At 41.4% G+C, this 24,435-nt stretch overlaps 1 protein-coding gene across 19 annotated transcripts in view; it reads left to right on the forward strand.

The window, feature by feature from the left end:
• The window catches only part of rims1b (regulating synaptic membrane exocytosis 1b), an 85,911-nt gene that overhangs the window by 3,146 nt on the left and 58,330 nt on the right, over positions 1-24,435 (forward strand). For all 19 annotated transcript variants that reach the window (XM_085410874.1, XM_085410881.1, XM_085410885.1 and 16 more), the window contains exon 2: positions 21,510-21,723. In XM_085410874.1, coding sequence (XP_085267000.1) covers positions 21,510-21,723 — 214 coding nt within the window. The remainder of the gene's footprint in view (positions 1-21,509; positions 21,724-24,435) is intronic.

Here is a 24,435-nt window from a genome sequence, read left to right on the forward strand (position 1 = left end):
CTGTTACTTTACTGATTACTTATTTTCAAAAGTAATTAATTACTTAGTTACTTAGTTACGTAGTTACTTTTTAAAAACACGATTTACAACCTGAATAGGTGATAAAGCGATAGATCTTTCAGCCCAATTCTACTTTTTCTACATAATCCATCATACAAAATGTAATCAAATGGAAAAGTCTCTTTTTAAAACTTGTTTTATTAGTTTTAATCTTTTAACTTTATGCATCAAGCAAAAATTTAATTATATGCAACATTCTCTGACTGGAAGAAATTAGTTTAACATTGAAACCTATTTTCTGCACATTCCAGCACATAAAATAAAATATTTTTTGTGTTTACACTCAGTCTTTCAAATAGATGCAAGTAAAACACAGCAGAAAATAAATAAAGTCAAAGACTCAGCGGTCCTGTTGCTCTATTTTCACCTGTAAAGCAGGACTGGGGTAGGCGGAGGTTTACCCTGGTGCAGGTGTGCCGCGGTCAGTGGAAGAATCCGCGAGTTTCTCTGTGGTCGTAGCTACTCAGTGCTTGTTCGGAGGTTTAGGGTTTTTTTTTTCACTGTAAAAAGAAGTTTTCTTCCCACGCACAGCGGACACTAATGTTTTTGTCACTTTTTATGGAATCAAACTCAAAGTAAGGTCAGTACTTCCACGCTTTAAACGCTGCACGCTCATACTCTCTCCCACACTCGATATATGATCCATTGTTGATCTGCACACAGCTGTTGTCACGAACGTCGCACTTGCTTACGTCACTGTCATGAGACACTCGCAAAAAAATCACGGTTTTAGTAATGAAGTAACGCATCTGTTTCTACATCTAACCAAGAGCCTTTAGTTCTACGCTCATAGCTGCAAACTAATCAGAATGAAAATGAAAGTAAAACGCTCCCAGCAGGAGGCAAACTGCAGCCTTCTGACTCCAGCCTCCTCATGCATCCACTGTCGCTCTATATAATGTGACTGTTGTCTCTCAGTGTTCACCGCAGTTATAGCCAGTGTGTCAAGACTGCTGTCCAAGGAGGTTTTGTGTGTAATGGTGAGGAACGGTGTAGCGACATCACCCATTGGTTTCAGGATATTTTGCAGCTTCAATATTAGTGTTTTGGCTACAGAAAATGCTAATGTTGCTAGAAGTGACCATATTTGGATTAGAGGGTGGAGTTTCAAGTTTTCAGCTAACACTAGCAAACTTGGTAACTTGGTAGCAAACGTAGCAAGCTGCACAGGTGCTATTGCACAGAAAGTAACAGAGAAATAAAATACTGCAATTTCACTCTAGTTAGCAGAGGTGACGCCTGGCAGATGCCTGTGTCTGGACGCCTGCCAATGAAAGTGGCAAAGCTTCACACTCCAGTATCCAAACAGATGAATTATTGAAAAAATAATTGTCTCTCAGATTCAAGTGGCCATGAGAGGAAGTGCAGCTTTGGCACTTCCGTGTTGGCTTCATTTTTCTACTTGGATGTGACTAGTACCTGATAGAGTGACAGCACGTAATGTCTGGGGATGAAAACATGTTGCTGTCTGTGAATGAAGCAGAAATCAGTGAGTATAAAGGAGACGTAGCTACCCAACAGGGCACTAAATTGAAAAGTTTTTTGCTTTTTTGTAATTTAAGGATTTAAGACCTTGATAAATTTTTATTTGTGTGCTTCTACACTGTCTATTGAACGTGTAGGGTTTATTCCTCATGCATTCATGTCCAGAGATGTTTTCCAACACCAGTGAGAGCCTACAGCCAAAAGGACATTCAGTACCTTAGTACATCAAGACCATTCCACCTGGCCAGCACTGCCTGAGAGTCAAGCAGCTGGCAGCGATAAGGTTATACTGATATGGGACTTTATCTGTCACGAGTTTAACCTCCAGCATGAAAGAAACATCGCAGAGCCAGATCACCTGCTTCTGAGCTCACAGGCGGTGAGAAGTCAGCACCTGGGTTTTCCTTCACTAATTCACAGCTACAACAAACGCTTTGTCCTCCTCTAATGCATTGTAGACTTCAGAAACTCCCTCCATTGACTTGGCTAAATCTCCATTGACTTCCTAATCCAGAGGAAGGTTGGTACAGGGGAGCCGTCGTGCAAAAGGGGAAGGATCAAAATGCAGTATGCAGCAGTGACCATAATCTCAGGAACAAATAATTCTAAGCACAACAGGAAATCTTTTTTCTGCTCAATGTTCCATCCACCCCTGGGAGCTTTGAGGTTCCCAAAACGTAAATATAGAAATAATGTTTAAAATATTGATGTGCTCAGAGCAGAGTTTGTAGACAGGGTGGATGCACAGCACAGGGGTGGTAGGCGATGTTAATGGAGGCCTCCGCTTATGTTGATCTTAAGGGAAAGAAGTAAAAGCACCATCAGCAGTCGTACCCATTGAATCAATGAGCATGCACATCTGCGTTGGTTTTGTTTTCAGGACTTTAAACTTTTTTCTGATCTGTACAAGGTGCAGATTGTTCCTTGAAACCAGATGGGCAGCAGAAGAAATAAGGACTTGGAGGACAGAAGGAGGGAGAGGAGGGAGGATTTAGAGGTTTTAAGGATTAGAGTGGTGGAAGAGAAGGAAAGGGCGAGACTGAAAGAATGGGAAGTTTCCCACACACACACACACACACACACACAGCTAATCTCCCTTTACCAGAGCTCCCCAATGCTGTAAGGCTGCAGGGTGCATGGAGAGGGCAGCGGCGCCCTCCGCCCTGTGTGCCGTCTGATGTGGCTGCTGCTGTCCAAGAGGTCAGCTACAGCTGGGAGACAAGGTCGAAAACAGGCTGGGTCTTTGGTTCTAGCATCTGTTCTAATGTGTGGAGTCTGGTTTCTACTTTATTGAACTGATTGTTTTCCTCTTATTTAATATTTACATAAACAGTGAGAGATAGATTGTGATGTTACAGGGTGAGAGGTCGAGACCAGAGAAGTCCTGCCTGACTCTGTCGTAGTTCTTTCAAAATAGACCACTCCCCTTTCTGCAAGTTCCTGTATGTAAACAATCTGTTACAGGTAACCAGTATTTACACGTAAAAACCTCACAGAGTTACTACAACTATAGAACTTTTAAAATATGAAAAAACAAGCTCCTGGTAAATATTATGATCCAATGCCGTTTACTTTCTGTGACTTAGCTGTCCACCCACTTATCCGGTAGACTGGCGAAACTCAATGTGATGCTGTTTCTGTGTTTAAAAGCTGAAAAAATGAAAAGGACAATTAAAATAAAATGAAGAGAAGAAACTGCGTTTACGCTGAAGTTTGCATGGGGACTGACCAGCACGAGGGACATGAGACAGGCAATCAGGGCAAGGGAGCCAATTACAAAAGGAAGAAGTAACCCTGTTTCAACCTGTGAAAGAAACCCTGCTTTTATTGTAAAATAGGAAATAAACAAAAGACAACTAACAACAGATTCAAGAATCACACTTAGATAACCATGAATACAAGCGCATGGATGAGACAGAGGCAGAAAGAGGGAATCACTGGGGAGACTGTACCACTACATCTACTGCTAAAATGATCACGATGTGAACCAAACACAACATCACAAAAGTGAATTTCATCCTCAGAGAACACTTAACGTAATAACAACAAACAAAAACTTGACAAATATAACAAGAAATAAAAAAAGACAGTCTACTAGAATATTAAAGAAATCAACAGAAGAAACTAAAAGTTCACCAAACAGAAAATTGAATCTTCAAACAGATATGAGCCAGACAGAAACTAAAACTCAAATATATGTTAACTAAGAACTCAAAAACCACACAAACCCCGGGGCCGTGACAGCAGCGGCTACAATTATGTCACCTTACCAAATAATGTCTCCAGAGTAAAGAAAAAAACTTGTTGTCTTTCAGCTGAAATTAAAAGCAACATTTTCAGATCAGACTGAAGAGTTTCAAGGTTTCTGGGAGAAAAATGCTAATGCTGAATTATGGATCAGGTCTGGAAATAGCACACACTTGGAAGTGGTTCCTGAAATATTTAAGTATTCAGTTCACTGGCTGCTGTTGATGCTGTGAACCTTTTTTGTTTCTTGTTAACCTGATTCATTTTTGTCCTGAAGTTAAATTGCACTAATTACAGTGTGTAGTGTTTGCACTTTGTCCCGGCGCACAGACAAACTGTGAGCACGGATACTTGAATGCACACAGGGAAGCATGTGTGCCCATTTTTTCCTATTTTACACTGGTAAACACTCGCACTCATGCAAGATTGTACGCTCAAAATCGGCACCCACCCACCTCCACATGATGCACACGTTCTGACAGCATGTGTACCGCTGTCCTTATAACGAGAAGCGAAACACAAACAGCCACAAACCCAGATGGCTTGCAGAAGGAAAGGACACTCTAACAAAGACAGCACGCCTGCGTTACTGTACAGTTTGTCCTGTTGCTTTGCAGCGAGCGTTCGCTCGCTTTCCAGACAGCTGGAGCAAGTGTGAGTCCATGTGCTTCTGTGTGTGTTTGAGTTTCCTGGATTGGATCGTCACACTTTGCTCTTAATTAAAAGAACTTCGAGGCAGTCGGGTGTGTCTGCAACACCTGGAGGGAATAGAAGCCCGGCGTGTGTTTGTGTGCATGGTTCTGAGCTTCCGTCCGTCATCTTTTTACTTAATTTTCATTTAATTTGCAAGAGAAAAAAAAGAGCGTAGTGCACCTGTGTGTATGCATGTGTGTGTCCAATGCAGTAAATATGGGCCAGAATCTAGGTTTGAAAGCCAGAGAATGTATGTGGACGGGCCTGTTCACACATTTTCTGCATACTATTTCTCAGGCTTTTCTGCAGCATTCATTCAATTGAAAGCTTTCTGTCACCAGAAACAATGCTCACCAAACACAGTGACGGATTCTTACAACTCCCGATGACATTCAGTGACAGTTTTTGTTTAACGCTCACTTCTGCCATGTGCACATTGTTTTCTTTTTCTTTTGCCATTATCAGATATTCTCTGATTATTACTTTCAGGAGAAATAATGTGGTTATGGTTAAAAACAACAACAACTAAAGTTTGGGGAAGGTTGTTTGGTTGTAAAAAGGGTTAAAAACATTGGAATCTGAACTTCAGCCAGATTTGTTACAGCCTCTTTTCCACCTTTTTAACGCTTGTATTGGTTATACTTTAAAATCCGTATTAGTCAAGAATAATCATAATTTTTGTGATACTGAGTTATTTGAACTGCTGGTTCCCCCATGAAACTATGTGAAGGAGTGTCAGTTTTAAACCCTCTGTGTATGCAGATATTTACATTTCTTTTTTTTCCAAAAATATCCATCCGTCTTAGGGCAACAGGCAGGGTACACCCTGGACAGGTCGCCAGTCTGTCACAGGGCTGACACATAGACAAGGGCAATTTAGAGTCACCAATTAACTTATCCCCACTAACTGCATGTCTTTGGACTGTGAGAGGAAGCTGGAGCACCCGGAGAGAACCCACGCTGTGAGGCAACAGTGCTAAGCACCGTGCCACCATGCCGTCCATGCATTTTGTTAAACAATTAAAACTAAAGACTGTATAATGCAAACACTGATCTTAAAATTGATGGAGTCAACCACTGTCGTGCCGTGCGACAGGTGGCATAAAAGCACCTTTAGGCTCCACCCCCACTGTGTCCCTGAATCAGACATATGGAATCAAACAGATAATTAACAACAAAGGGAAAGTGATGCTTTTTCTACGAGTATAGTATAGTCAGTGACCTAGGTGGTCATGAATTTAAATAATGTAGACTACATAAGCACAAGATGTTACCACTGTGATATCAGCCTTTACTTTGTGAAATCCTGTTATCAATTGTTGTTGTTTTCTTCTTTATGTACTAAAATCTGTAATCACACGATGAGGAAACTACACACTCCCACTGTAGTGAGTTTTCAATCTTAAGGCAAAACTTGAACCTAGTGATTAAGACCATAAAGTCTTCGTTCCTTTTCAGATCTCTTAGTTATGTCCATCTTTTATGTACAGCCTATGGATTCAGCACAAAAAGCTGAAAACAAATGTTTCATCTAAACAGATGCAGAACAAAGTCAGCCTAAAGTTGGAGTCATGTTTCCATAATTGTGAGTACTCTCAGCATCAACAGTATTTGACTTTACTCTGTTCTGCTCTCAATAATAGAGTGTATGTAAATGATGTGACAACTAAGTTATGAACTAGGCCAAAAAACACAGCATCTGTGGAATGGTTTTCCCAGTTTGGCTTGTAAAAGATTAGATTAGATTTTCTTTCCACACCTGATCAGTCCAAGCTTTTCTCATCAGTCACAAAGGCTCATGTGGCCTCATAAGAGCAGTGAGGGTTCAAAACCTGCTGGTAGAGCAGGGCGATATGGCCAAAAATATTTATCACGATATATATTTGAAAATTTGCGATAACGATATAACCGACGATATAATTGATGCGAGACAAAATACAACTCCACAACATTACTAGCGCAAAAAGACAACCTTCCATTTATTTTCACTTAAACAAGAAGCTGGTTTTTATGTACATTAAAGCTTTATAAAAATGCAACAGTGCAAATGCAAATTCCTTGCTGAAAGTTTAACCAAAAGGCATTTCCAGTAGAAATGGGCTGACATATCCTGAGCATAACCATATATAATATCCACTGAAGTTAAAAATAGGTGCTTTGCAACATTAAACTGCAGTGTGCAGTACGCATTTTTCGGACCATAAGGTGCACGGGATTATAAGGCACATTAAGCGAAACAAAGCAGTCAGGAAATCAAACTTTATTCAACTCATTCTTCTTGCTTCCTCCACTTCTGTACCATTGATTCATTAATGTTGAATTCTCTGGCAGCTGCTCTATTCCCATGTTGTTGCAGTATATTAATGACTAACCTCATATTGTGGATGGATTATCTCAGTTGTTCTCCTGACTGAAGTTTGGTCCGTTTACAGCATCCTGCCATGCGATTGCATTTGTCTCTAACCATGAGGAACCTTAACGTTAACTTTTATAAGTGGAAAAGTGTTAGTGTTCGTCCTCCAGCTTCACTGTTTATGTTATGCTAACATAGCTGTGTCGCTAGCGATCACGTAGCACATCATTATATACCAGCTAGCCCAACTTCAGTAACCCTACAAACGTCACTGCTGTTTAGTTTCCTGTCTTCATTTATGTTGGAAGTGATAGCAGAGCTGTACGTTTGATTTTTTTCAGAAATCTCTCAGTCAGAACATGCTATATCATGCTTAGGTAACTAGCGAAACTAGTGAGCTAACTTCCGCTAGCTTCCTGCTAACTTCTAACTCCGTTAAATGTAATAACTTTTGTTTTCATGGATGCCTGGAAGTTAAACTTTATAGTTACACCTGGTAAAGCAGCAATGCTGATCGTTTTATTAAAGATGAAAGAATTTAGACAGTTTTTAACTCTTAAGTGATGCTGCAGTGTTGTTTGACCTGAAGAATACGGAGTTTAGGACCCAGATTACTCCCAGATTTAAGAGCATCTTAGTCCGACAAATATGACAATGACAACGGCCGCTTGCATGTTCTGCAAAAAAATGTGCTTTGTTGTGTATCTGACGGACAAACACCAAACCAGTTCCACATCACGGAAGTTGCACCATTTTTACAAACCAATTCTGGTTCATCTGTTTCACTCAACAATCGGCCATGTGCGTATGAAAACAAAGGCACTGCGCATGCGCGTTTTACTCCCATTCTATCGCAATATTTCATTTTCCTATCGTTGCCTAACATTATACCGGTATTACCGTGAACGGTATAATATGGCCCAGCCCTACCTGCTGGTAATCTTTTTGAGAAGAGCGGAGACATTTACACGGTATCGGTATATTAACAACATTATCATGCTAATAAATAGTAATGATTAAATAAACACTGCTTAGCTTAGGAGTAAATCTAAAAAGGTTTCTGCCTCACTTGACTATTTTTGTGCACTTTGGGAAACAGCCGCGTGTCTGTGTGTTGATACAGCTGCACACACTTGATATCTGGTTAATCATTAGCTACAGCATCAGAGACACAGGGAACAAAATGTGGCAGAGAAGGAGGTGCAGCCTTATCAGACTCACAGAGGAAGGGAGGAGGTGGAGGCTCGCGGTGTCTGGCTGAGTGTGCTGAGAGTGAGCGACCTGAGTGAGTAGCCCCCGTTAGTGCTCCCAGACCTCAGCAGCATTAAAGTTTAATGAGAATGCATTCTGCTTGGGCTGACCAGACTCTCTACATTGCTCTCCCTTCATCTCTGTCTGTGTTTGTGGTCAAATGAAGCCAAGGGAGTGTATCCTGAGCGGCCACACACACAGCAGGCTACGGGATCAGCACATAAACGACCTCCGCACGCTGACTTAAACAGCACGCCAAGCAACAGAGCCAACGTCTGCAAACATGCTACATCGCGAACAGCTGACCACACCTGTGAACTTGATGTTCCCCATATTTCCCTAGTGAGGAGCAACTTTGCGTGTTTAGGGCAACCGTGGTTCAGGGGTTGGGAAGCTCGTCTGTAACCGGAAGGTTGCCGGTTCGATCCCCCAGCTCTCTCTGTCCTGGTCGTTGTGTCCTTGGGCAAGACACTTTACCCTACCGCCTACTGGTGCTGGAGGTGCCGATGGCGCGATATGGCAGCCTCGCTTCTGTCAGTCTGCCCCAGGGCAGCTGTGGCTACAACTGTGGTTTGCCTGCACCAGTGTGTGAATGTGAGAGGCCGGTCTGTTCAAATGTTGTCAGCCATAAACTGGTCCGTGGCGCAAAAAAATGCTGGGGACTGCTGATCTAGTGCTTGGAAGGTTTGAATCCTAGCTGCTCCAGTCTGCAGGCCAAAGTATACTTTGAGCATGCTAAAACCCAGGATGTCAACATGGTTATTTCTCCTTTAACACAGGAGTCTAAGGGGATTGCCTCACTTTCGTATCTAGCTTTAAGCAGCTACATGTGGAACTGTATGTTTTACCATTTTGCCTGGACACTTTGCTTCAACGTAGAATGGATAACATCATGGGAGTTTTACAGGCCATGGTTAATGCTGCTGCTTAAGTTGGTTAAGTCCAGGAGTTGTGCAGATGTGTATTTTTTTTCCATTTGTGGCTTATTGTGTGTGGAGGTTGGGAGAGCAGGATGAATAGAAGAAAATAACAAAGGAGGTGGCGTGCAACGGAGAGGAGACTGCTGGGATACAGTGAGGGGATTAGAGGTCGCCTGTAATTACTCCACAACTACTCCCCCAACTAGAGCTATGGCTTACACATCAACCAGCAGGCTGAGTGAGGTCAGAGGCTTTGTGATTTACATATGTGTGCGTGGCTCAGTATTCAACAATCAGGAGGACAACACAAAGTGAACTGCATATAGACAGCGATGTGGAAGAGACCACTGTGATCGCTTTCAGAGCGGAATCCCATACAGCACAAACGAGATGAGACAGTGAGGTATAGGAGGAAAAGAAATAAAGGAAATGGAGGAAGATGGATGTTAGAGGGATATAAATGGAAAAGAGAAAATATAAATGCATGTAGAGGAGGAAAGAGAGACGCTCAGGAGTCCATGCCAAAAAAGCACTCTCCTCCATAAATATGGCTAAAACACTCACAACATCAATAAAAGAGCTATCAACATCTAAGCACTATCTCTGGGAGGGGCTGCTGTAGTTTGATCCTGAAGGCTGAAGCCAGGCTGAAGCTGTGTAGCAGGAGGCCTGTGTAATTATGGCGCAGTAAGAACAGCAACGTGCTAGTTACACAAGACTGAACCTCCAGCGAACAATACAACATCAGGTCTGTTCTTTTACCCTCTTCACACCCATCAGTGACAGGGCAGTGCTGCTTCTTCAGTGCAGAGCTGTTAGGGCACTTCAGAAGAAGAAGATAAACACGGTTGTGCTTATTGGTTGAAGCAGCGGTGCCCAACCTTTTTTGCGCCACGGACCGGTTTAATGTCCGACAATATTTTTGTCGGACTGGCCTTTAAGGTCGTGGATAAAACTAACAAAACAAAAAATATACAACAACATACAACAAATAATGATACAACCAAGGAAAAAAAACTGTGGTATTTTGAAAATAATAAACGCAACAGGATGATTCACTAACTGCCGAGCGTCCATTTTTCATAATTTATCCTAAAACTAATTCAATACTAGGTGTCAAATTTAACACTGAAGGAAAAATTCTTGTATATTTAACATTTCTGAATCTTACCTTGTAGTTGTTCTGAGGGAACATGTACATGTGTGTACATATATATATATATATATATATATATATATATATATATATATATATATATACACACACACACACACACACATATATATATATATATATATATATATATATATATATATATATATATATATATATATATATATATTACTAGGGGTGCAACGATACTCGTATCGATATTGAACCGTTCGATACAGTGCTTTCGGTTCGGTACGCATATGTATCGAACAATACAACATTTATTTTATCAACTTTCCCTCTGACGATGCTGTCTGTGTTGAGAGCTCAGTGGATCTACGTTCGACTACTCCGCCTAGGCTGCACTGTAGAGCGCAGATCCACTGAGCGCAGTGCAAGCTAGCAAGACAGAAGCTAAGCTCCTTGGAACATGGCAATTTGAACCTCCCCCACCCTCGTTCAGATCTGGCCTTTGGAACTATTTTGGTCTTAATGTGAAGTATGACCCTGAAGGTAAGCGCGTCATGGACTAAAGTAAAACAGTATGTCGGATGTGCCACGCAATGCTCAATTGCATTGGTGGGAACTAGTGTGTTAGCGCAGTTTGCTCTTAAGTTGTTGACGCCGTCCAGCCCCTCGTTAACAGAGATTTGCCGTGTTGTGGCGTTACGTCATATCAGATTAACGCTGACAGCACTAGTGGGAACGCAACGAATATGACTGCACATTTACTCCGACATCATCCTAGTGCAAAGACAAGTGGAAGCAGACAAAAACAACAAGCACGCATGCTACAAACTTTACCCGAGTCATTTAGACAGCCGTTAGCACAGGATTCTCCTTACGGGACCTGATATGTTTAATATGCTGCTGAGAATATAGCCCAGAAGAAGCGTATAGTATAGCTTTTATTTTGGAAAGAGCCATTTCTCTGTAATAAACTCTCTTTTCCAAAGATGAGTGATTTCTCGATCAGGTAGTTTTTTACTACTTTGTTGTTTCAGCAACATTAAATTTAAAAACTGTACTTTTGAGTTAAAATATCTATTTATAATTTTAATAAATGACATTAAAAAAGCATGAACATTTTTTTGTATCGAAAAAATATCGAACCGTGACACCAAAGTATCGAATCAAACCGAACCGTGAATTTTGTGTATCGTTGCATCCCTAATAAATATATATATATATTTGGGACTGAAAGGATTGGTGTGGTGAAAAATGAAAGGTTCTCTCCACCCTGAAACTGAGTTTCCCTTTACAGAAGCCAGATTTTGTTTTTTGAACTGCAGCTCTTAAATTGTGTACTAACCCAGCAGGTTGGTGTAAATATAACAGCCTGAGAGGATGTGACTGTATGCATGAAAGCTGGGAATCAAACTCCATCAAGCCAGGCAGGATCAACCAGACTGCTTAAGAAATGTCTGCCCTATAGAGGTACACAGCAGCCATCTGGGTGTTTTTTTCTGCTATGACGTTTGTACTATTTTATAGCCTTTTGAGAGTTGATGGAGGCAAGTATGTAAAAGTCGTCATAGAGAGCATCATGGCAGGCAAACAAGAAAGCAAAGAAGATGTTTGCATTGGGTTAGCAGCCATCTCTTGCTCTTCTCTTTTGGTTCTTTACTTTTTTTTAGGTTATTTCTAACACATTTTCTATCGGTTATTTCAAGTCAGTAGTAGCAGTAGTAGTAGTATTTGTAAGCAGAGTCTTCTTGCTTTTATAGATTGCAGTTGCCTGAGAGGATCTGTCTATTCTTTTTCTGTCTCCCCCCTCTTCTTCCTCCCCTTCCTCTTTCCATCATCCTGTCTCCATCCTCTTTCCATCATCTACTCCTCAAGTGGTATTTATAGAGTGGCTCCGGATGCATCAGCTTCTCTCCTTCGCTGGTCTCTGGCCCACGCTTGTTTCTGTCTTGGCTCTTTTTGTTCATCCTTTGCTTTTTCACTTGTTCTCTCTCCCCCTCCTCCTCCTCCTCCTCCTCCTCCTCCTCCCTGTAGACAGTTTGTCGATCCATGTCTTTCTGAGATGGGATTCTGTGTGTTACACACTCCTCACCTTTTCTTCCTGCCATCCTGTTTCTTTTCTTTTTATCTCACAGTCTCTTCTCCCTTTCTGGGTCTGCTTGCTTTCATTTACCTCCTCTGATTACTCTGTCGCCATCCCCGAGCTCCCTCCTCTCTTTGCTTCCTCACAGCATGTGTCAACATGTCTGTTGTCTTCCCTGGTCTCCAGCTCCAGCAGCAGAAGAAACATTTTTCGCTTCAACGCCCTCTGTTGTGCTTGGATTATTGATCCAGTGAACTAAAAAAACTGCCATATCTCTGAAAAGTCCCAGTCAGTGTTCAATCCTGTCTGCTTCTTCTGTTGTCCACCTTAGGAATAAGAAAATAAGAAGCCTTCGATAGCTATTGATATTTGAATCGCAGTCGATTGGGGAGTGGTGTCTTTTTCAAAGTCCTTCCAAATGCAAGAATGCAAGCGCCATCTTTCCTGTATCTATGCATCTATCTAAAACAGGGGTGGGCAATCTCAGTCCACGAGGGCCGGTGTCCCTGCAGGTTTTAGATGTGTCCTCGAACCAACACAGCTGATTTAAATGGCTAAATTAGCTCCTCAACATGTCCTGAAGTTCTCCAGAGGCCTGGTAACGAACTAATCATGTGATTCAGGTGTGTTGACCCAAGGTGAGATCTAAAACCTGCAGGGACACCGGCCCTCGTGGACTGAGATTGCCCACCCCTGATCTAAAACAATGGCAAGACAATCATAACTTTAATCTATTGCATGCTTAGAATATAAGTAAATTAATAAAACAAAAATAAACAGAAACACTTCCAAGGATGGGCACCGTTGCACTTTGGGTAGAACCATAGATAGTAAAAAGCATGGATGTAGCTTCCCATTATGAAGCCTTGAGACGAGTGTTTTTGCCATCACTGTGTTGCTGTTTTGAACTCATATATTACAGTTGAGCAGTGGATGACTCTCATTGTCTAACGACTTATCAATCACAAATCTTTAGCTGGCCCATCATGGATGATCCTCTTTTCTACAACTTAGGTTGACTAAAATGTATAAATAGACTTAATGCTTTATTCAATATGAACTGAAACACGTGATTGAGTCCATATACTCATGTTGTTTTACAGAGGCTGTTTCAGGGCTGTTTTGTCACGGCCCTGAATTGTATAAGAGAAAGAGGATGGTGGAAGTTTCATAACATCACAGCATCATTAATGGATCAGCTGACTGCTGATGACCTGTTGAAGTGTTTAATCAATATGGACACATTTGCTTTTCATCACTGTATCAGGTTTGTCTGATAATCTCAGACGAATATGAACTTAAAATTGATCTTTGCGTGAATTAGATTCAGCATACAGCAAGCAATGTAATATTCTCCAAGTTTGAACTCTACTTGCATCCAAATAACTTTTGTATGTCTGAATTATTTAAGGTGCTATCAATGATCTGGAAGCTAACTAGCACTACCAGCTTACTGCTAGCTTTCATATGTAGTAGGTGAGGGTTTGTAGGATTTTGTCATGTATGTACGTGGTACCTTTAAAAGTTACTTCTAAAGATGTACTAGAAAACCAGAATTCTTAGAAAAGAACAATTCACAGGATTTAGCTTTAGCTTAGCAGCAGTCTTTATGCTGGCTGGTAAAATCCAGGGTATTGAGAACTACACCATGGGTCATGAAAGGGGCGGGGGAAAATAAAACCAAACGCTTCCTGCTGACCTTTACTGAGAGTTGAAGCACACACGGCCTTCTTTCCAGTTTCTTGAACGTCCTCCTGCAGAGAGTCTTCTGCAAGGCGTCACTGGAAATCAGCTGATGGGACAGAAATAGAACTGCCCTACACACACAAACACACGCCAACAGACACATACGCACAAAACAGAGCTTTCCCCTCCCCATCCTTGGGCCATGTATTCATAGCGGCGCTAATTAACAACTCAACACCAGTGACTGGTGAGGAGAGCAGAGACAGAGGAGGGAGAGATGCAGAGGGAACAAGAGGAGGAGGAGGAAGAGGAGGGAGGGAGTTCTTGGACTTGCTGAATAGTTTATGCGAGGCCTGAGGCGAAGGCTAACCCGTGCATGTGTATACGTGGGGTTTCTGTCTGTGTCATTGTTTATATTTGTGCATGTGTGCTCATTTGCACACACGTGTTTTGACAAGGCCACGGCTAACCCGCATCTGGCTCTCTGTCCCTGCCGGCCCCCCGGTGATCACCGAGGGAGACGAGGCAGCCACAGATCAGCTGGTTCACACCACTGTGGCCCCTGTGGTCACTGTCTGCCACGGCCACATGCTACCAGCATGTAAAGGTGACTTTTTTCCATAATGTAATAATTTCATCACCGTATGAAGGCAATGTCATCTCGTAAAACTTTGGTTCTGATCAGACGCATTGTCTCTCTGCACTGAGTGGCTATAAATAGGGCAGCTATGAAAGTGATCCTATTTATAGTCTTAGTGTTGTGGAGTTAGAGAGACCCTGCTGGCAGACACTGAGACATGTGAGATGGGAGATTCTCCATGTAGTTAAAAAAGATTTCCCATGTTTTATATAAGAAATTGATCTTATTCTTTAAGTGATCTGTTCCAGAGGTATACAGCTTCTCACTTCCGAGAGCATCAGTCCAATTATCAGTGGGAGGCCTCACTTCCATTTCATTGCTTTTGGCGGTGTCTAGTAGGATTTCTGTGATTCTAATAGAATGACTGTGTGCGTGATTAGATTGTGAGAGGTTGCCTAAAAGGCCTTGATGACTCTTAGGCTTCAAAAGTTCTCTTATTTTCACGGGGAGTCTGCAACCGTCTGGCTAGCTACTGCTTCTAGAAATCCCATAAAGTTTGCTGAGAGGAGAAGTTCCACATTTAGCTTTTGATGGATGTTGAATGGCGCTTCCAGATTAACCTACAGTGTCTCACATGACAGGTTTCTTTATGCATTCTGATTGGTGGAGGAGTTGTGAAGCATGTACCAGTTCTCTTCAGGAGATTGAGTCATGGTGAAGGATTTTTCTGAAGGTGATCATTTAGAGATGCTTGTCCTTTGTCTTTGACATGTGTTGAGACCCAGAGCTACTTCAGGTGGTAAACCTATCAATTTTGCAGGCAAAGGTATAGCTAAACTCTTATTTCGAATGTTTTTAGCAGATGGTTTTAGTTGTGTTTTACGGTGACCACTGATAAGAATGTTGCCTGGCCTTGTATGGTTATCAGACAAAAGTATCCTGTGAGAAAGACTAACTTTCTTTATCATTGTTAACAGTTTTTAGTTGCTTGTTTGTCACTTCCCTTTCACATCCCATTGGAGGTGATGCATAGCTGCAGTTCTTAGTACTACTGACACCTGGCCTGTTACAACTGTGGTTTTTCAGGCTTCGGTTACAGCTGGGACATTCATGGAGAGTTTCACCCTTTTTGGAGATGAATGGGTTGAAATGAATATAACTTATACACTGCTTAAAAATGTAGTGTATACAATACACAGTATCTGTTGGTCTTTAGGGATATCGGCCTGTCAAGCCATGATGTATCAATGTGTGAATCAATTGCACCCTGCTTTTGTTGCAAATGAAAGCGACAACAGGTGCACCAAACAGGCAACATTGAGACACCCCCAAAACAAGGGGATGGTTTTGCAGAAGGTGACCATTGCTCTCTTTATTCCTTCTGACGGATTTTTCTCGAGCGATGATTTCGAGAGCTCCTGTAATTTTTCTGAGGTGGTGTTGCAACATTATTTGTTAAATGCTAAGAAATGTGACCAGCAGTTGGTACTGTTGAAGAGTTCTTATTGAGTCATGGAGCTTTTTTCTCAGTAGCCATGATTTGTCTTATTAGGTGAAAACGTATGTCCTTCATCGAGCCGCACTGTGCTTGTGTCCAAGCAGTCTTGTATTTTTAATATTCGCTCTCCCTTTTACCTCTGCTTTGGTCTCAGTAGCATTTCTCTTAACAGCTAAGATCAAAGTTAACCCTATAATCGTGTAGTTCTAGTGATAACCACATGACTTAATATCTAACCTTTCTGAAACAGCAGCAGAACACACGGAGTCAAAAACAAAGCTAAAAAGAAGCCAAAAAGAAGTGGTATTGAGACTGGTTCTCTTCTGGTTGATGGTCATTTGGGCCAAAGCTGGACTCACCTACTGCAATGGTAAGTGTTGTGCGGACCAAAGGTAAGCTAAGTTAAGATAGCCACACTTACCGTGAGTCAAGACCAACAATCAAAGCTCAAATTTATCATCGTTTTCTCACAAAAAAAAGTCTGATATCCCAGAACAACAGTGTGTGATCTTTATTAATATATTGGTTATTGAAAGAGAGTTTGGGTAACTGAAGTTAAGTGTGCAATGATGTCCTACATTCAGCAGCTGTTAAAGTTGGTGCAGCAGAGAAATTTAGGAAGAATCCAAATATTACAAATCATTTTTGTTACCAGTGGAAAAGTGACTCTGAAAGCTCCTCTGAAATACTTTGGTTCTCCTTCACAACCTGTGTTCCCAGCCATGGTGGCTGACCCCCGGGGACGCAGCAGGCACAGGCATGTAATCAATGAACACACAGCAGAGTGAACACAAAGAGCATGTCCTCACCTGAGAGGACGTCTCTTCCTGTGTCTTTCCGTAGTGATTATGTTTTTATCGGTGTGGTTAGGGTGACTCATGTATCTGAAGCTAAGTCAAGGTTAAGCTTATGCATTGGTGGAAAGTGTGTGAGTCAGGGGAGATGGATCTGGCAACACACACTCACGAACACAGACTGTATATAAAAGATGTCACTATGATGTCACCCATTGGTTAGCGTAGTTCCAAGCCGAGAGTTTTCAGCATCATCCAGTGTGGCTGTTTTTGTTTATTGAGACAAAGAGATGGATCCGACCTTGACCCCAGGCAACACGTTCTCACTCCCGAGGTGTAATATTTTAAGCTAGGTGACAAATCGTCAACATGTTACGCTTCCGGGCACCCAGCACGTCCCTAAATGACCAGATCGGAAAAATGAGGGAACATGAGAACCATTTGGAATCAATCCACACATGTTTGTTCATTTTCCTCAAATTGCTTTGGAAAACACTATTTCATGTCATTAAAGTGCTGGTTAAGGTTAGGGCTGGAATACATGGCTGGAATGTGTTTTACCGCGGGAGGTCACAGAGATGGGATGTCCCTAACATAGTCATCTCAGGCACAAAGAAGCGCCACCCACCTTCTGCTCAAACCTTCTGTTTGTAAGAGGCAGCCAATCAGAAAACATCTGGATTGAAATGAAGGGGAACTTCAACAGCTTGTTCAACCAGATAAACCAAGCCCGAATATAAAATACATAAAGATTATTTCCTATATAAATCATGCAAAGCTACTTTAATAGAGTCTAAAGGTAAATATATGGAGCTGAGCAGAGTAGGTCCCCATTCATTAATTCAGATTAAAATCCACAATAGTTGCAGTTTGTTAGCTAATAGTAGCACGTGCAATCAGAAAACGGTCACTGATGTGGATAAACTTGGAGACAAGGGGGACGAGAGCCTCCTCAGCTGAGCTCATGATTTAGGCTGAGAGCACAGATTTATTTATATATCATGAGCCGCGTCGTGCATCTTTAACGGTGCACGTCTGCTGAATGTGTGGAAACGATAGAAAAAGGCTGATGAAACTAGGGCTGAACGATTATGGAAAATAATCTAATTGCGATTTTTTGCCCCAATATTGCGATTGCGATGCGATATGCGATTATTTTTTAAGGTCTTTGTCTTCTGTATTATTAAACAAAGACAAGCAATACATCATATAGTATGGCCAATACTATATTACATTAATTTTAAACTGTTCTTTCCTGGAAGACAGACCTCTGTTATGATGACATGAGGTGATGCATGAATTGATGACTGACATTTTTATTTAACTTCTTCAATCACAACAGTATATTTGAACATACACAATAGTTTATTTTTAGCTTACAAACATCTGAGCATAAAGTGCTGACAAGGAACCCTGGTGTAAACATTAAAATGAAAGTCAGTACAATGTGCAGATTGCAGAAATATACATAAACAAAATCAGTGGCTTTACCACACTCAGTTTTTCGACATCTGTGAACTACTAGACAGTCATTCAATTAAAAAATAATATTAAATAAATAAAACTAATAAATAAAAAATACACACATCTTACTGATCTCTGCAGTCAGTAACATTACACATAAAGTGCAAACATAATAGCAATTGTATAAACACACACACAAACACGCCTTTAAAGTTTAAAGGCGTGAAATTGGACGGTCTAGCCTTCTGATTGTTCTGATTAGCGTCACCGCTGTCTCGGTGGAGTTTAATAAACTCGGCCGTCTGCTTCTTGCTATCTAAAATATAACCAGACACTGGTGTAAATTCTCGACTGTCTCATACTTCTGTTTAATAAGTTTTCTGTTTGACGTTTAGTCAGCTGTGTGAAAACCAAGGAGGAACCCACCCGGGGGATTAATAAAGTTTTATTTTATCTAATCTAATAACTTTAATCTCAGCCAAACCGATTTACTCACGAACAAACAAAACACTGAAAAAAGCCCAACAATAACATTTTTAGGTTGTCTAAGTGACTTATATATTACGTTTAACCCGAGCAGCGAAACTCCGCGGTGATCTGAAAATGATGTGCCGGGAGTTGTGCCGTTCTCGGCCGCATCAGTAACCCTCGAGCTCCCGGCTAGCTGTCGAGCTGGTGGGTAGCAGACGCCTCTGAAAACGTCGAAGCACTTTTGCAAATATGGGATATCTTGATAAACCGAGCAGATATTTGATGTTTACACAACTACTTTCTCGCCTGAAAATATGTTAAAAGTTTATTTTGTGACCCAGAAAGATTAGTATGAGTAATTTTAAAACTTAGTAGCGGCCGCCATTGCTGGAAACTGGAGTTTGGCTGGGCCGCGCTATGAATTCTGGGATATGGTAGTAATTTGGACAGCCTTATAATCGCAGTATAATCGCAGCCTTTGCGGTTAGAAAATTGCACTTGATCATGTCGCGATATTATCGCAAATGCGATATATCGTTCAGCCCTAGATGAAACTGTATCTCTAAGAACAGAACAGCTGGTGCACCGACACCCGCTGACACCCAGCGCTTGATGCTGCTGCGTTACCATGACAACCTGCTGCGTACCCTCTGTTTCTGACAGCTGTTCCCATTGCGCCCATGCTTTGCTCAGCCCCTGGACTCACGTCGGCAGGATGGATAGCTTCTTGGGGTCAGGGGTCATGTTTATGACGTTGCTGCCGTGGAATCGTCATGTTGGTTTTTCATCTGAAATACAGCTTAGGGTTTAATTTTGGAAAATGTCCATTCAACCATAAATTAAAGCTTAAATTGAAGCATTTTTAAGTAAAATACATGAGCATATGAGTATTTTTGCAGACATGCGCAGACACTTTCTATTGGAAGCATGTGATGTTTGTATCCGTCCTCCTCTCATTATCTATTGAACCTTCAAGGCTTCATCCTGTTTTCCTCAGTCACACACAGCCAATAATGGTGATGGATTAAGAGCTCAGGATCATTGTCATCATGCACTCTGAGAAAATAAAGTAACTTATTAAGAGCTGAGCCCTTAACTTAGAGGCTAATTTTATATTCTTTTATAGGATTTATAATTTCAGATTAAACATAACATACCTAAATGATTATCTAACGAATAATTTAACCAATTGATTTGTCATCTAACCTCAACATTAATGAATAAAAGCAGATTTCATTCAGCCCTCCTGTGCCTGTTTCAGCCATTTCTCGTGTGAGCTGATTGGCCGAGATGTGTCCCAGACCGCCGGACTCCTCCCCGCTCCAACTGTGCATGGTGGCAGTCTGCTGCAGCAGCACTGTGAGCCACAGACAAGCAGAAAGTCTTCAGTGAAGAAAATCACGGCCGCGGCTTTGACAGTTTCTATTCGACATTCTGTTTTTCTTTATTTGAGGACGACTAGAAATTTTTCTGAAATTGTTTACCATTTCATCCGGATATAGTGCCTTTTACTTAAGACTGACACAGACCTTTTTAGAGAAAGAAGAATCGTGTTGAGGCACAGCAACATTCTTGGACTTTGATTGGGTCATGCTGGAGGATAGTTATCTCTTTGATTATTTGTACCATGAAAAGCTGTTGACAACAGATCAGGTGTTATGTTTTCAACCCGTTTCCTGCCCAGCAGCTGACATACAGAAAGCGATGTCTGCTTACAATAGACCCAGGTAACCAGTCTACACTAAGTGTATTTGAAGGTCTTTTAAATGTATTTATTATTAAGTTACCTCGAGATCTGGGTGCTTGTGATGGGTGCTGTTTCTAAGCTCACAGCTCTGTTACCTCAGCACTGTTTCCCACACATACTTTGGTTACAGTTGAAGTTTTGTACCACAGGATAAGAAGCTGTCTGGAGACCCAGCTGAATGATATCGAAACCACCACAACAGCAGTTTGCCCTGTGACCCAGCCAATGGGAAAACAGAAGATGAGCAGGGGCGGGGCTAGCTGGTTAGCATGGACTAAACTGTCAGATTATTGAAATTATTGATGTTTTTCTCTTAAAGTTGTGGCTGAGTGGGCTGTCCAAGTAATGCCTGTGTGGAAAACACAAATCAGTGTGGAGCGCTCAGCGCCCTGATGACCAGCAGGTTTTCCACTTATCCCGCTTTATTTGTGGGTTTCATTCATTTGTCATTTTCAACTTTGTCAAGTGTGCAGAAGTGTGAATTTCACAGTTTTTGACAAATAGCTCAGCTAAAACGTCGGTGTGTTGCGAGAGCCCTGAATAAAGTTTGTTTGGTTACACAAATTGGCTGCAAATGTGTGAATGAAGCCATCTCCTTCCTGTCTTAAATCTCTTACTAAGCGAGGTAATTAAAGTCCCTGTCTGGGTCCCATATATGCGAGCCATGCTATGCTAATTCAGTATTCCTTTGACACTTCTGTGGAGACAACATTGTGGGTGTTTTCACATGGCCTGATTTGCAATTCACACTGAGCTGAAGTTTCACTTAATTGGGTGTATGATTTTTTTTTTTTCTTAAAGGGACCTTTCAAGTGGAGCTCTAATTGCCACTTATTTTCCTTTAACTGAAACATCACTTTCTTTTTCTGAACGATTTATTTATTCTAAGAATTATTCAGTTATTCAGACATCCTTCAACATCTTCTGGTTTGGTGTATGGATAATTAGACATCGAGATCTCTGTGAAGAGAGCTGGTGAGTTAAGAAGTTTAACAAACTAAAGTTCATGATGTACCACTAATGGGCAATCTTCCACTTCTGTCTTCTCTCCTTTCAGAACACTGCACAAGCAGTTTGAGAGCTACAAACAGGAAGTGCGTCGCATCGGGGCCGAGACGCGGCGCCAGCAGACCCAGCAGAAGGACGACGCGCCCACCTGCGGCATCTGCCGCAAGACTAAGTTTGCAGATGGCTGCGGCCACCTCTGCTCCTACTGCCAGATCAAATTCTGCGCTCGCTGTGGAGGGCGGGTCTCTCTGCGCTCCAATAATGTGAGAAGCCTCTGAATGTTTTCCTTCGTCCTCTCGTACTCACCTCATTCCTGCTGTATACGATACACGATCGCTCCTTCTGCTTCTGTGTGTTTGTCACGTCTGCTTTTTTTGTTTCCTTGTCACACTTTGGTGAGAACAAAGTGTATTGGAAGAATGGCTTGGCACGAGACATAGGTGCCAAGCCAATCTTCCAAAACAGGAGCCGATGGGAATATTAGGTTTGCAAGTATTGAGTGAAACCAACAGTAAAGCAAAATGTTGGGCACAATCACACTAAATTCTAGGCTAAAGTATAAATTTTTAAGATAAAATTTAGTCTGTGTAGTCGTGCATGTCAGTACCAAAGATATAAAGATATATATATATCTTTGTGCCCTGGTTCTGGTGGTGCCACGTGAAGAGTCAACTGATAAACAGCTTGTCTGGGTAATATCGTTTGTCTAAAAAAGAAATAAAATGCCAAACTAAAGCCAGCAATGCACTAAATGCACTGACCTGCACCAAGCCTGGGCTACAAGCTAAAAAGCAGCTTATTATAATTAAAGACACAGACTGTATCACCACGTTATCTCCATTCATGGGATTCATGTTGAATCAGTGTGCCTTCCAGCCATAAACTAAGCATGTTTGTGCTATTTTAAGACCCGGCCCCTCTTCCATCCAAGCTTTCTCTGGGCTCTCCTCCAACCCAAGAGAGAGGCCCACCTTCTGGTTATCTTACCTGACCATGAGCCCTCCACCCTTGGCCTGCTGGTTCCCAATCTGTTCAGTATCCGCCCATCCCAGCTGGGCCTGGACTCCCACTGGCACCACACGTATGTAGAACTCAAAAGGCCAGTCAAAAAAGGGGCTAAAGATAGTATCCCTGCTGGTACAGCCATTAATATTACTCTAACAGCAGGCACACTGCTTCACGGAAGTAAAGAGAGGAGGCTAGTATCATTTATAAATACAACAAATACGAACTTATTTGGACTTCATATAAAACCAGACAATGTGGTCTTCTCGAAGAACTTCATGGTTATACATTTAATTTAATAGAAATTTTACAAGTGAAATTTCAAGGTGCAAAATCTTTTAAATATTATTTTAGGTGTAACTTCATGTCTTTACTGCTTTGATCTTCTTGCTGGAGATTTTTGTTCATTTGTTTGTTTCTGTATTTGTGCTACTTTTACATAATGAATCAATTAATCTATAAACCTGCCTAATTAACTGGGGTTAGAAGACATCAAACACAAAATCTGCTCATTAAATGCTTCATTTACAGTTCATTAATAGATATTTTTAGAACATAATTTTTCCCCTTTATTTTTCTGGTCCGTCTCTCCTAAAGCTGATACGCCATTTTTCAAGATTCTTTCTAAGATTTGTTTTCTATTTATTTTAAACTAAAAGTTTCTGCATTCACAAGACAATTTCATTAATAAGTCCTTACAAGGAATACGCAACATGCAAGTCGTGCTCCACTTCTTCTCTCTATTTGTGTATGTGCATTAGCGAGCGTGTGTGTGTGTGTGTGTGTGTGTTATGTGGGAGTGATGTGTCAGAAGTGACGCTCTCATGGTCTCGGCAGTGCTTGCCTCTGTCCCGGCCCGTTTGTCCAGTCATGCAAAATAACAGCATTAGGAAAGTGTGAGATTTGTTGCATCACATAAAATTTTCTCCTGCCTACAGACTGCTCATTTACTCCACATGAGCAGAACACTTTATTTTCCTCCAGGCAGAAGTTTGTACCTCAAAATTACATTTAGTGCTCTATAAATATACTGTATGCACTTCATCACGTGCATTTTAATGAATGCACTACATACACTTTAAAAGTGAGCTGGCTAGAAACCGGCTTTTTGTCATTAAAAAAATACCACAGTACAAAGACGAGTACTAAATGTAATTTTAGAACATTGCCGTAAAAATACTCCATAAACCATTTTAAAGTCAACATGAAGTAAATATCAAAAACCTGTTTTCTGGGGGATAATTTTAAAACTGTACTACAAAAACTGTCTGGGTAAAATATCACGCTGTACCCGACATCAGTATGTTGCACTTTCCTGGACATAATTTCACAGCCTCAAAGCTAGAGACTCTTTTGACAAAAGGACAAGGATCCATTCTCAGCCATACAGGGGCTCTGCAAAACTATAAAAACAAAATAATTAGGGAGAAATTATCAGGAAACAAACGTTTACTTGTTCATAAGCAGCTTAGTGTAATAATTAATTAATTCTGATTGAAAGAGCTGTGTAGTGCTGCCCTGTGCCCTGCAGAAGGCATCACAGCGACACACAAACCACAAAGCTTAGCCTCTACGTGACGCTGGGCGCTTACTCTATTAGTTTAATGAGCAAAATATTTTGGATTTAAAGGACCTGAGATTGTTTGCAGTGCATAAATCCAGAAAATGGGTTAAAAGGGAAGACGTGTCCAAAAAACCAAAACAGTTCTCTGTGTTGCTTTTAGTGTAGGAGGCATGGCACATCCTGATCCTGTCGCAGGTCACGAGCAAGCACGTTGCATGCCGCCGCAGCCTAACGTGTCAGCAATCACATACATGTGCGTGCTGTTGTCTCCGCTGCCCTCAGACTCTGATTATGAAGTATGTGAAATAACTCTGCAGAATGTAACTAACAGATGTTTGCACCACATCCTCTTTCTCCTTTTTCTCCTCATGCATTTGCCCTTCTCTTCTCACAATCTGTCCGCTCT

This window comes from Rhamphochromis longiceps, linkage group LG6 (assembly GCF_057381845.1).
Source record: "Rhamphochromis longiceps isolate RC_006_pf linkage group LG6, R_longiceps_female_GT1.1, whole genome shotgun sequence".
In the NCBI taxonomy this organism is placed as follows: domain Eukaryota; kingdom Metazoa; phylum Chordata; class Actinopteri; order Cichliformes; family Cichlidae; genus Rhamphochromis; species Rhamphochromis longiceps.